Source organism: Hipposideros armiger, unplaced genomic scaffold, assembly GCF_001890085.2.
Source record: "Hipposideros armiger isolate ML-2016 unplaced genomic scaffold, ASM189008v1 scaffold_292, whole genome shotgun sequence".
Lineage (NCBI taxonomy): Eukaryota > Metazoa > Chordata > Mammalia > Chiroptera > Hipposideridae > Hipposideros > Hipposideros armiger.
In genome coordinates, this window is record NW_017731642.1 from 1,804,287 (window position 1) to 1,818,799 (window position 14,513).

At 41.1% G+C, this 14,513-nt stretch overlaps 1 protein-coding gene across 1 annotated transcript in view; it reads left to right on the forward strand.

Moving 5' to 3' along the window:
• Positions 1–14,513, forward strand: part of CCDC162 (coiled-coil domain containing 162) — a gene marked incomplete at its 5' end in the record, with an annotated part of 27,479 nt that overhangs the window by 9,525 nt on the left and 3,441 nt on the right. Inside the window, 7 exon segments of the mRNA XM_019658970.1 lie at positions 3,402–3,516; positions 3,519–3,605; positions 4,350–4,452; positions 6,821–7,031; positions 10,314–10,516; positions 12,759–12,914; positions 14,454–14,484. Of these exon segments, the coding sequence (XP_019514515.1) occupies positions 3,402–3,516; positions 3,519–3,605; positions 4,350–4,452; positions 6,821–7,031; positions 10,314–10,516; positions 12,759–12,914; positions 14,454–14,484 (906 nt within the window).

Genomic DNA, 14,513 nt, shown 5'->3' on the forward strand with positions numbered 1-14,513 from the left:
CAATGATGGTGCCAACTTGGGCCAGTGAAGCAACGTCCTCCACAACTAGACTGAAGAACAAAACGACAGCAACTTGTCTGTTCCCCTTCCCCCAATTCCTCAGCACTGTTCCCATCCCCCCAATTCCCCAATAAAAATCTTTAAAAAAAAAAAGTTTGAGGTAAAAAGAGTATAAACACAGTAAGGTTTGAGAGTATTCATTTTGGATATTTTTCTATTTCCTCCAATATTCAGTGTCTACCATCAGTGTGTACCACTTATTATTTTGCCTGAGAGTTGGCCTTTGACACACACAGGTGACATTTGACAGGCTAGGAAGACTTCTTAGACAAATACCAGCCCAGAGTTTAAATGGAAATAGTCCAGTTAGCAAACAGATAATAGAACCTATGAGGTGGAAAGATCACAATCCTACCCCTGTGGGGAAAGAATTCGTAATAAAATTATGCAAGGGTCCATCTGAAAACTTCTCGATGTTGAGGCCAAAGCTTGAAAAAAGCCTTATCAATTTAAAAAGACACCTGCATTTTCCTCCTCAAGAGATACAGTTGCCAGGTAAAATATGACAATATTTGGGACATACTTATACTAAAAAAGTATTCAGTGTTTATCAGAAATTCAAATTTAACTAGATGACCTGTATTTTTATTTGCTAAATCTGGCAATCCTATCAACAACAGAAGTGAGTATGGCGATTTAGTAAGGGCCTCTGCAACCTAGTATCACCAGATTGGAATTACCAGCAAGAACCCGCTCCAGGAACTTCCCCTGCCAGACAACCAAACAATAGGGCTCTTTGTACAAAAACAGGTCAAGGCAATACAAATGCTACAAACAAACTCCTGGGATTGCCCCGGCCCAGCCAAAAAGATTCAGGTTAGTCCGGAATGATTTAGGGAAGAAATTGTTTTTTCCTAATCTCCCCCTAGGCTATATTGAGTGACAGCCTTCTTACCTCTACTCGTCACTCCTTCATTTCTGCTTTGTCTTCTGCTATTTAATAATTGAATGTTATTCTAGAGTAGAGCTCTGTGGATGGAACAAGGTAATCTAGATCACCCTGCAAGGCAAGGTGATCTCTACCACCCTTCATCTCACATTCTGAGATGTCGGAGTGTGTAACCTATGGCTCGCATTCTGTGTCCTGAGCTATTAGCCTCCTTTGGTTGATGCCAAGGTCCCTTAGACCAATGTTTCCCAAAGGGCATGCTGCAAAACCGGATGCTAAATAAAGTGCCCCAAGCAGCTCTTCCTCTTTGAACCTTCGCACTGAAACCCTTAGGTACTGGCCCTCTATGAATAAGATAGTATTTGATTCCCAGTCTGCTATCGATTCTCGACTGTTCACCTCTCTTGGGAGCCTGGGAAGTTATGACTGGCAAGACGGAGGCACTGCTGGCTTATCCTGCTGCGGGGTTCCTTTCCCCCACTTTGCCTTCTGCACTGTTGCCTCCTATAGTCAAATAGTGCTTCCACCTTCTCGGTTCTTCCTAGTTTTGCATTCTTAGCTATGGACTCCACACAATGACAGAGTCTCTTTATCTCCTTTTAGGAAAATCCTTAGTTTGTTGAGAAGAGGGCTGACTTCCTGACCTCAAAGCACCAGGAAGACCAACACCCAAGGAAACAAAACATAGTCTTTCTCTAATGCATCTCAAAGTATGTTAGGCTGTCAGGTTGGTAGAAATTGTAACCTTAACAATTCACTCGTTCCCAGTTAATGCACACCCTGGGCAAGCCTATGTCTTTGGTGATATGGCTACAATAGGAGCTGAGGCCTTTTAGGAGCTGAGGCCTTTCAGAAGCGTGAAACCTCCATACGAGGAGGTAGTCAATGAAGACTGGGGAGGGACATCTTGAGCTAACGCTGTGAGGGAGGATGTGTTGGATTAGTTTGACAGAGGAAAGGAATTCATTCCATAGTAAGACCAGTGTGAATAAAAGTTCAAAAGCTTCCAATCAGAGCCAATTTATCCATCCAGTGATATAGACTGATGTTTAGGCTCGAAGACCTTTTCAGGGACCACTGAAAATGTTTGATATCTGAGGAAAAAAACAAAACAAAACAAAACAAAACAAAAAACATGCATTACTCCAAAATATGAAAAAGAAAATACAAAATTGACATCAATAAATACTTAATTATATGTCTGTAAAATGTAAAAACTTTGTTAATTGATCATTTAGAAATATCTTGTTACACTTGAAATTTATAGATCAGATTTTCTCACTTCATAAGAACCCCCAAGTATATATTGCCCAGAAATCATAGCCAATCATTAATTGTGTTGCTAATTGCCAAATAATTTTAAAACCAAAATTATATATCTGATTTAACATTTTTACAGAAAAAGATTTGATTGGGATGTGAGTACATTTTAATATATTTACTAAAACGTGGGACAGGGTCTCCAAAAATAAGAGTGTCTAAGGCCAACAAAGGTTTTAAAACAGCCCCAAAACAGTCATTATATTGTTCAGAGCTACTTCCTTATCTTGCCCTTAGGTCCCTGTTTAGGATTCCAGCCCAGTGATCTCTGAAGAGCTTTTAATGATTAGCACCACAAGTAATTACACACAAATAGAATTTACACAGAGAACAGAAATTCCTTAAGCTCACAGACAAATGTAAAAGCAAATAAAGAGCATCCCTTTCTGAATTTCCACACTAAGAACCCTCTTCAATCATTAGTGTCTGGAAACTTGCTTTGGTTTTTAGAAAAGACTTGTGAACTCCATGAGAAAAGGTGCCCCCTCAATGTCTTTGAGAGCTCTGTACCCCAGGCTTTTCCTGGTGGAGCCCAGTCTGGGTAAATGCCTTTTTATTTGGGGGGACTTAAACCGCAGCCTTCCATTCTACCACACCACCCCCCATCATTTCTAAACAGGTGAAATTTGGGCAGACTATTACAGAAAAGGGGTCAGACATGGGGCTGAGGGTGGAGAACAGGGGAGGGAGTTGCCTGCCTACATTTGGTGATGGAGTCAAACGGGGGAGGGAGAATGTGTCTGTGAAGAAAGGTGTGGGAGATAAATATATCTGATGAAGTGACATTGAATGCACTGTCATTAGAGCTTATAATTATTAGAAGTTATGTTATTCATTATGTGACCCCCCCCCTTTTTCTCTGGGGAGAACAGGGGAAGTGGAGTCAGAGGCAAAATGAGTATTCTTTCCCTTGCCCTCCCTAACTCGGTCTGTGGGTTTACTATTAAGAATAATAATAATTGCTCTGAGTTGCACTGGTGCTGCAGCTGCCCACACCAGGCAGGTACCCAGAGGTTCAGTGTTGTCACTCTCCTGCTGGTGCCCAGGGTCTTTCTGAAGCATGGAGTGGGTGGGGCTTCATGTCTCCTTGCGACTTCCTCTGCTGCTTCCTGACCATTAACCTTATTTGCAGCTTCTTGACAGTTACTTTGAAGCCTACCAGCATGTGTGGGACCCTAAGGAGAGGCTGGCCTTAGCGTAAGTGATCACTGACATCATGCACAGGTGCCCAAAGTTTGATCTCAGCCACCCTATTTCATTAAGGCCTACCAAGACGAATGCACCTGCCTGCGGCTTCACCTGCAGCTAGTGAGCGGCGTCCTCAACCAGCACGTGAGTATAGTCAGGCTTAAAAATATTACATGTGAGAAGAGGATGGAAAATGGCTGGAATTGAAAACAGTCTCTTCCTGAAAATAATTCTGGGTCCAGAATCTGGGTTTTCTTGGGTGGCATGTACAGCATGTTTGTTTGTAAGATCATTTGCATTGTTGAATTCCAAGCATAACTAGTCTTAAAAGGAGGTCTCCAACCCTAATTACATTTAATGAGCCACAAAGAATGGACAACCTGTTTTCATTAGATTATAGTTTATCAGTAGTGAAAGAAGAACTAAGCATACCCCTTTATAAGGCACTGATGTATAAAATTATGCTTATTTTTTTAAATGCTGTGACTATTTTTAAGACACTAAAGGGAACAGTCTCCACGTATGTCCTCTGGGGAAAAGCTCGTGGCAGGAAATATTGTTGCAGTACTTTTACCTTAAGCCTGGTCAGAATTTTTTCCTTGTAATCAATTATTTGACAAAAAGAAGTTTTCTTGTGCCTCTTAAAACTGTCTGAAGTTGGTTACCTTTGCTTTTCTTGGCTGACCCTTGGCGCAGACTCAGAGACCAGCGTGTTCCTGTATGAGTGGATCCTCAAAATTATGTCTGGGTAGAAATTAATCAAATAATGAAGAGATACAAAGGGCTGATGTTTTTCTGAGGCCAAGGCTCATAACTCACATCCATGGGAAAGTTTAACTTTTCTAATTTTAACTTTTATGCTACATTTCTAGATATAGAGCATCAGTGTGAGTATGTCCAGAGGTTTGGCAAGAAGGCCGTCCAGATGATAGCAGTAACTTTGGACTTCCCCTTAACATCATTTGCAAACAACTTATTTCCATCAGCAATAACTGGTAAGCTGGTGTTGTCTTTATATATTTGACATTTAATCTTCTAGATAAGTTAAGGGTATGATGCTAAGTCTAAATACTTTTACAAAGTGCCTCTCAAGTATTTGGGGAGATGAGAGAAGTAGGTAGAAAAGCCACAGAAGAGGGATTCAATGCACCCTCAATATCTGTTTGTTTTGTAAATAATGAATAATAAAAGGCTCGAATTTAAAATTATGCCACTGGGTGCAGAATCTTCAGTCCCTTGAGAAGTCCTAAAGAAAAAAGCCATTGTTCTTCAAATGCCGTCAGAGGATTGAATCAGAGGTTCCATGCAAACCGACATATAGGAAACTTGGATGTTCTTAAAAGTCTCTCAAAAAGGAATTTCTTTTTTCTAGTGCATCACCAAAAAGTTTTTTGCAGACTCACCATGTGACCCCCCACCCCTTAAAGGAATAAATTAAACTTCCTGAGACCACTCAAAGAGGCTATGTACTTTAAATCACCCCCTTGATATGTAGTATGCCCACCCCCCAACATTCGCTTCTAGCCTTTGAGGGTAAAGAGGGAACCTGAAAGTGGGTGACAAGGTCCATGTTGGTCTATGTGGCTCAATCTCTCTATTGCCTTCAAATGGGTGGAGAAATTGTCCAGCTCCTTTCAACAACCAACAAATGTTAGCTGAGTACTACATGTACTAAGCGGTGTGCTAAGAGGTGGAAGCATAAATGTGAACAGCAGGCACGGCCCCAGCTCCTGTGAAGTGTACAGTTCAGCTGTCCAGGCAGATGTTCAGTGGGAAGTTGCCGCAGTGGGTTATGGTATTGTCTTGGGTACCAGCAGGGTGCCATGAGCTTTTAGCCTTGTCTCTGGAGAAAGAGCCCCGGAGTCCCAGGCACAAGACTGCGTTTTCTTTACAAATCTTTCTCAGGACCTATTTCTTCACTGTGATAAGCTTGAGACACCAGCTATATATGTGCATTTTGCAATGGCAAGAATCTACTGTTTAGGAAATGGTTTTTGGCAGGACGTACTAGTTAAGCTTATATGTTTACTAAGACCTGACAGAATAGTCTCAAAAGCAAGTGTTCCTTTCCAGCCTCAGGTTTGTATTTTTTAAAATCTAGGACTAAGAGGAACTCCATTTACATAGATTTTAGAAGTATTTATGTTCTTTAGTTCTATGTGTGTATATAAATGCCCTTGACTTGTATATAAAATCCTCCATTTCCAAAGGAGTACCCACAGACAAATTTTATCATTTCTGGCCACATCCATTTATAAAATATAACATCCTTAGGGAAAACATGAATGATTCCAGCAGTTGTGTATTGAATTTAAAAAATTATTTTTGTCCATTACTATTTGAGGGGAAAATAAGGGATAAAGACTCAGGTGATATGTCCCACAGGGAGATTAAAGTGACTCAGCTCCCTCGCTTGGGGCTGCCCCCCAGGTCCCTGAGATGGTAATCAGAGGACACTGCAGGACACAGAAAAAAAAAAAAAGAGAGAGACTCAAGTAAAAAATAGAAACTAACCATGGAAATTATTTATTTAATATATAGTCACTTTAAAGTTACTTTGTTCTCAAATATTTGATTAAATATTAATTACAATATTGAATGTTGACCAGCGTGTCATATACAGTTTAAGAATCTTATTCTTACTGGACTCTTAGAATAAACTCCTATGTATTCCAGTTTTAAAAGGGTTCACATTAAAGCAAAGAGCATGTTGTGTAATCTGATGGGTTCCCTAGACAGCCTCTGAGGCCCCTTCAAGTTCCCAGTTCTTTTTTTTTTTTTTAATAATGCCTTGGTTTAAAGAAGCTTTAAACCAGGGATTGTTCTTTTTTTCTTTTTTTTTTTAAGATTTTTATTGGGGAATTGGGGGATGGGAACAGTGCTGGGAACTGGGGGAAGGGGAACAGAGAAGTTGCTGTCGTTTTGTTCTTCAGTCTAGTTGTCGAAGACGTTGCTTCACTGGCCCAAGTTGGCACCATCACTGCGCTCTTCCTGGGCGAGGCAGATCAGTAGCCAGCTTCTGGACGGCTGCTCACTGTGGCTGCTGGCCGCTCACACTGGCTGCTGGCTACACACTGTAGCCCATGGTAACCCACTGCAGCAGGGGCTGCAGCCTACACCGACGACTCACAGCAGCCCAGCTCCAGGTTGAGCTCTTGTTCAGCATCTTAGCTATAAAGGGCCGCATCACTGGCCCTCATATGTGGGATCTGAACCGGGGCCCTCTGGCGTCCCAAGCCAGCTCTTAACCATCATGCCACTCGGCCGGCCCCAGGGATTGTTCTTTAAAAATATAAAATTCAAATATCTTTAGAAACAGTTCTTCATTATGTAAAATTGTCATTCATTGTTCCTCTTTTTAAGCCCAGCTTTGAAAAACGTTTATCTGCTGGAGTTCCACCCTTCCCTGGGCCTGGCATCACTCATTCCCAGGGCCTTTGAGCACTTCTTCCCAGAGGCTCACATCAGCCTGCGGCCTGGCCTTGCAGGAGAGACACGTACTATGGCTGGCCTGGATCTGTGGCTCACCCGGGCCAAGCCCGAGTCCTGGTACAGTGCACAGCTCCAGAAAGATGTAGGTTTTCTGAAGTGGGGAGGTGGGTCCTTGGCAAAGAGATTGTTTCCTCCCAGATGTTACTACTTAGCTTTGTTTTTCTGTTTGGCTCTATTCCTCCCCTATTTGACCAGAGACAGATCATAGTCCTAGGTCTTGCCAACATTTTTATGTGATTTTTTTTTTCATTTTTGGTCAAAGTTTCTGGTTTATCAGAATGCTGTTACAATGAAAATTAAAAGGGAAATGTACATAGGTATGTGGCAAGTGTTTTCTGGTTTATTATTTACATTTTAACAATATACATTTTAATTAAAAATTATATGTTTTCTTTCCACTAAGGCTCTTTCTAAAATTCACTCTTTTTGTCTTGAACTGAGATCTGGTAGAGGAGAGAGGAGAAAAGTCAGAGACCTGGACTTTTAAGTTAGCCCTGCTGTTAACTTGCTGTGTGACTCTGGGCAAGCCTCTTAGCCTCTCTGGGCCTCACTTTCCTATTTTGTGACATTATGTTTGTGTATTTGAAGGAGAGTGGCAGTAGGTGAGCTTGATGATCTCTAAAACTGCCTTCTAGCTCTAATGATCTGTGGTTCAAACTACGACCGGATGATTTACATGGTGTTTGTAGTTGGATTTTAATTCTTTTCTTTTTCTGTTAAGACTGTCATAGTAGAGCCTGGGTTTTCAATTTGACTTTACTCTGTGTGGGTACTTGTTGTATGACGCAGGAACTTTCAAGGGCTTCAGATGCCAAAAATATCTGTTTCACATGTCAGACTTGGCCTCCTATCCCCTTTTTCCCCAAACTAAAATTGTATTTTAACTAAATTATAAGTTGATAAAAATAATATAACACAGAGTTTTAGCAAAAGAGGAAAGCAAAAAAAAAATTACCCTAAATATAACCACTCAAATGCAATCATAATCATTTTTCTGAATTCAAATATTCATGTGCCTGTTTTACATGGTTATAATCATATCCTTTGTACAAAGCTGTCTCCTGTTTTTCTCAGTGAACATTATATTATATATTTTTCTATATTGCTAACTAGACTTTATACTCACTTTTATGACCACATCATTCCCTTAAGTGATGAATCATCACTTATTTAACCATTTCCCTATTGATGGGCATTCAAGTAGTTTCCAGTATTTCATTATTATTCAAAATATCCCCATGCTTACAGGTTTTTTCATGTTTTGGATCAATTCCTTTTGATAGATTCTTGGAAGTGAACTTGCTGAAACAAAATTTAAGTCTTTGGATACATGTTGGCAGATTGCTTTCTGAAAGAGTTCTGCCAAATTATAATGCTGCCAGTAAAGTATAGGAGTGCCAGTTCTGCTACACTGTACAGTATTGTGTAAGCATATAATGTCTGTGCTAATATACACAATACATAAAAAGGTGGGATTATACTGTTAATTTTCATTTCCTTGCTATTTGTTGAGATTAAATGTTCTTCTAAATGTCTTGTTACTAGCTTTATTTTTTGTGAATTTTCTGTTCTTCCCCTTTATTTATCTCTTAGAATCCTAATGTCATTTCTATCCACTCACATGAACTCTTCTTAAATAAAAAACTTACTTAACCCTTTTGTCCATGATGTTTTCTGCAAATATTTCCCCTGATTTGTCTTTTTAACTTAATTAATTAATTAATTAATTTTTTTGTAGAGGGCAGTGTCACCAGCCCTCATATGCGGGATCCAAACCGGGGCCCTCTGGCGTCCCAAGCCAGCTCTTAACCATCGCGCCACTCGGCCGGCCCTGTCTTTTTTATTTTTAACAGAAACTTTGTTTCATACATTGTAGTAAAATCTGTAGATCTTTTCCTCTGTGATTTCGTCTATCTTCCTAAATCCAGAAAGCAAAACTTCCCCTAGATGTTGCATATTTGTCTTATTTTTATTCTAATTTCTTAAGATTTTCATTTTATTTAAAAAATATGTGACTCCTTTAGTATTCCACCTGGAAGGGAGTGGGGGGGGCGGGAGAGAGAGAGAGAGAGAGAGAGAGAGAGGGAGAGAGAGAGAGATGTGAAGTATGTCTCAAATTGAATTTTCCCCCAAATTACCAGTCATGTATTCTACTATAATCTATTGAGGATTCTTTTCACGTTGTATTATTATACCAGATTTTTAAAATGTGTTTTAAATTCTCTTATAAATCACAGTAAATACCTGCGATACCTATCTAGTCTCTCATTGATGCCACACAGTTTTAATAATTATTATTTTTGAAATGTGTTCAAACTAGGACCAGGAAATGATACATATTCAGATTAAACTTTGTATTAGACCAGAAAAGGGGGCAGGAATTGACCTGAGAAGATATGTAGGAATTAGCTTAATAAATTTCTTTATCACTTAGAAAGACTTTAGGAGTCTAGAAACTGCATCCTTGAGCAGACAAGGCCTTAGGTGGATGAGTGGATGGATAAGGCAGCTTGTGCACACTTAGGCAGCGCAACCGGGAAAGGCAGAACAGAGGGTCCCCAGACGGGTCTTTGCGGGGAGCAGTATATTAGAGGGTAGCAAAAATGTCACAGCAGAGGAGCCCACCATGGCAGGAGGGCATTAATGAACAGTGTGGTTATTTCACAGATTGCCCAGGGCTGTCTCAGAGTGGAAGAGCACTGTAAAGACTGTTTAGTACACTGTAAAACCACTGACCTTGGAATTAGGAAGCCTTAATTTACTCTTGGTATTGCTGTGTGACCTCGGAAAGTTTCAGTGTTGCTTCAGATCCCTCACTGATAAAATGGAAATATTGGTATCTGTGATGCCGACTTCAGGGGGCTCTTGTGAAAATAAAAACAAGTTAATATGTGTGAAAATACTTTGAAGTTTTGAAACTGCAATTAGAGAGGTTTATAAGAGATTATTGTTATTGGTCACTAAAATACTTGAAAAATATCAGGGACTTCTATTTCAGCTGTCTTTGTCATTTCTATTTCTTATTTTGGCTTAAAACACTTATAATAATGATAACAGCAAGTATTATGTACTAGGCATTTTTCCATCTGTTAACTCACTTAACCCCCTCAACAACCCTATTAGGTAATTATTATCTATTAGTGCCTATTATGTACTGTTATTATCCTTATCTCTACTTTATAGATGAGAAAACTAAGAGACAGCAAAATTGAGTAAATTACCCCCAGTCTCACAGCTTGTAAGTGGCAGAGCCAGGACTTGCGCCCAGGAAGCCTGGATCCGGATTCTGTGCCACTGATAGTATCTTTCTTAATATGTGAAATTTCTTTTCTTATATTTTAAAAAATACATTGTTTTCTTTCAGCTTTTTTCAGCTAAAATGATGGGAGATCCCTTTCTTGTGGGGGAGCTAGGCCTCCTTACACTCAAGTCTGCAGCAGCCAAAGGATAGAACCAAGGTCAAGATTTTCATATGCTGCTCTTGGAGATGTTTTCCTAACTTCTGGAACTTGTGACCCTCCACCACCAGCTGATAGAAATGATGCTGGAGAGTGTACACTTAGCTCAGTAACAGGGGTACTGAGGATTCAGATGGGGGATAACAGACAGTGTGTCTCCCTGCCTACAAGCCTTGTCCCCTCTGTGTGCACAGAGCCACCAGAGTGAGCTTTCTAAATGGCTGGAAATGATCACCTGGCTCCCTTGCTCCTCCTCTCACCCAGGCCTGCCCAGGTGCCTCTCCGACCACTCAGCTAGGCTAGACCCTAGCACCTGGCCGTCTTCTCCATTCAGCACATTGCCTCGTAATAAGCTGCTTACTATTGGTTTAGTGGTTTTCCTACTAGTGGAAGCTTCCTGAGTGCAAAAGCACTGTCCACATGGTTTTCCATGGTATCCCATCACCTGGGGAGAGGCCTGACCTACACCAGGTACTCAGTGACTATTGATTGGATTTTCTCTTGAATATAAGACAGTTGAATAGCAGAGCAGAAGCAATGGAGGGCCTAGAGAAAGGGGAAACTGAGTCAGTGACAGAATCCAGGCCCGACAGAGGTATGGGAGGTTCAGTAGGTAGAGGGAGAGAAAGATGAATGAGTTAGGTTTTAAGTATGAGTGTGCGGTAAGGCATCCAATTGGACATGTTCCATGAGTAGGAAAAAGATGGAACTAGAGGGTTTGTTGTAAACATGTGTGAGTTCTGTTGTGTTCTGATCCCCGTGAGAGGTCCAATCATCTACCACCAATCATTTTTGAGGGCCTGTTGTGGCCTGGGTCTGCACTGAAGACTTTGTGTGTGTCAGCTCATTTAATTCTCAGAATATCCTTATGAGGTAGCTTACAAACATTTTACCCGTGAGGAAGTAGAGGCTCAGAAAAGTTAAGTAATGTACCTAATATTACATAATTAGAAAGTATATTAAAAGAATATACAAATTAAACCATAAGTCAAGATATTTATTAACTTCTATGATACTACCTCCCATAATTTCTGATCCTTGCTCTCAGGGAACTCACAATGTAAAAGTTACCCCTAATACAGTTTAATACGGTATTTTAGTCATCTGAACAAAATACTATAGGAGCAAAGAAACTGGAATATTTCATTCTTTTTAAGTGGATCAGGGAGAGCTTCATACAAGAGGGACTGTTATGGGATGAACTGAGTGCCACTCGCCCCAAAATTCACGTGTTCAAGTCCTACCCCCTAGTACCTGAGAATGTGACCTTATTTGGAGATAGGGTCTTTACAAAAGTAATCAAGTTAAAATGAAGTTATTGGGATGGGTCTTAATCCAATATGACTGGTGTCCTTATAAGAAGAGGAAATTTGGACACAGACACACACAGAGGGAAGACAATGTGAAGATATAAGGAGATGGTGGCCAACTATAAGCCAAGGAGAGAGGCCAGGATCAGATTCTTCCCTCACGTAATCCTCAGAAAGAACCAACCCTGCTGACACCTTGATCTCAGAATTCTATCCTCCAGAACTGTGAGACAAATTTCTGTTATGTGAGCCATCCAGTCTACTTTGTTACAGCAGCCTAGCAAACTGCTGTTGGTGCCATTTGAACTCAGTGTTAATGTGTCAACTTCTCAAGATGGAGAAATGTGTTAGAATGAGGGTGAGAGAGGAAGGGAAGGCTAAAATGCCAGAGGGACATGGGGCCTCGCTGCAAGCTTTGGAAATGTGGGAGTTGAGCTCAGAGTTGAGGCAGGACAGAAATGGGGTCACAGGCTCTGACACTAGTGGATGATCGTTAGAGCGTGGGGGTGGAAGATGGACTCCCTGAGGAGGGGAAGGAGAAGATGAGAAGAGGGCTGGGCCTGGAACTCAAGGAAATACCAGACTTTGAAAATAAAGAGGAGAAGAGGCCAAGGAAGACTGAGAGAGTGGTCCTGAGGCAGGAGTACGGAGATCCTGGATCTCAGAGTACAGAGATACTCCTCACGGAGGGGATAGAGGCCAGCCATGAAGAGCTCCAAGGGAAGAAGGTGGGCCTTGTGCTTAGGGCAGTGTTGGTGACTTGATGAGGCCTCTGAGGACAGAAGCCAGCTTGCAGGAAAGGAGAACTGAGGAAGGGCTCAAGCATATCTCCTACTTTTGTACTACCTTCAACTGTTAGCATAGAGCAGTCACAGGACCTTTGTGACTCATGCACTTCCTATCTCACTTGGCTTACTCTTGTTTTGCCTTTTGCTTTTGTGCTTATTCAGATGTTTTGGTTTTCTTTATCACTTACTTTCCTTTTAGGAGAAAATAATAGCAAATGTTGTTGACTCTTTTTTTTTTTTTTCTCCTTTTTAGTCTCTATGAGGAAATGGCTTGGGAGATGGGTTTTGAAGAGTTCCATTTATATCTGAGGCCTGTTCACTTTGAATTTGCATCACACAAGGACAAGATGGACCATTCACCTCCTGTCTTTATCACCTCTCTGCTGGAGAACAGTGATCATGTAGACAGGTGAGTCTTAAGTGGGTCAAAGTAAAAATAATATAATGGTAGAATGAATGGCCAGTGAAAAGTAATTTCTACCACTACTGGACACACAAATGCAATTGTATTTCTAAATTCTCTCCCTTATATGCTACCTGCCATAATGCCATTTCTTTTTTCTTTGTTTATTTCCTTTTTTCATAAGAAAGAAAAAATAAGAACTCAATTACAGGGAATAATTGGATTTAAAAACACCAAGTAACTGAGAAATGGAAGAATCAGATCAGAGAGTTCAAATGAGATGGACTCACAAGCTCAGGCAGCTGCCTAGGTTGACTGTGTTGCTTCTGCGTAGAAAGGGGTGTGAGGACTGGTTTCATGGGGCAAGAACCATTGATCAGAAATCCAAGTCCCTTCTCTCACTTTCCCTGAGACCAGGAAGAAGTTGGTCAAGTCTACTGAGCACAGTTTCCTTGAAACGCAAACACAATGTACAAACCTAACATGTATGGCAATATCTTAGTCAGGTTCTTTTGTTGGTCAATGGCAGAAGCTGACTCAAACCCATGAAACCTCTTTTTCGTGCCCCAAAGGTTCAGCCCATTGCCAGAAAGAAAACACTTTTACCAGTAACTGATCATGAATCAGTTCAGTCAGGAAAAGGGATCTTTTTCCCTCACACAGAGCCAGCCTTTGATGTGTTCTGAGAAGAAACTTGTCTCCCTCTACTTTCTTTCTCTCCTAGTCTGCCCTTCCCCTGAGGGTCCTAGTTCTATCCTTGGAGATTCCTGGTACTAACCAAACCCACCCCAAAGAAGGCAAATATGACTTCAAGGAGGGAAAGTCACCTTTGTTTTGCTAATGTGGATCACTGCTCAAAATATAACTCAGATGTGTTTATGTGTTAAAGTATTCCTCTTACCCAGAGAGCTTGGGCTGGAATGGATGGGGTTACGTTGATAGAACACAGTATCCCAGAATTTCTCAACTTTGGCTGGGCGACTTTTTTATGTAGGGAGCTGTGCATCAGAGGTTGTTTAGCAGCACCCCTGACCACTACCTACGAAATGCCAGTAGTACCCCTTTTCCCCATTGTGACAATCAAAAATGTCTCCAGACATTGCCAAATGTCCCCTAGAGGCAAAATCTCCCCTGCTGTATCCTGCCACACTAGTTAGACCAAAAAAAGAATTTATTGTAAAGATAGATCTCTCACGAAAGCTGAAGGCAGCAGATGTAATTGGGCCTCAGGCAAGGCTGTCTCCAACCTGGAGCCAAGCTATTCTCTGTCTCTTCAAGGGCCTCCTGCTGGAGCTGGTATTTTACACTGCTGTGAAATAGGGCATATTTTTGTTCAACTGAAATCAACCAAGTAGCACAAACTTCCCAAACGCTCCGTGGCCTGGCCAAGCGGTGACTGGTCCCCCCAGTGATGATCCAGAGATCCTGCAGATCTGAATTACCAGGGGAAGGTTTATACATCCAAGGAACTTGTGTTTTGAGTTTGCATTTATTTTATGTATGTTAATTTCTTAAAGTTGCCATTTTGTTTGTTTGTTTTTTTAGAGGGCAGCGTCACTGGCCCTCACATGTGGGATCCGAACCGGGGCCCTCTGGCATCCCAAG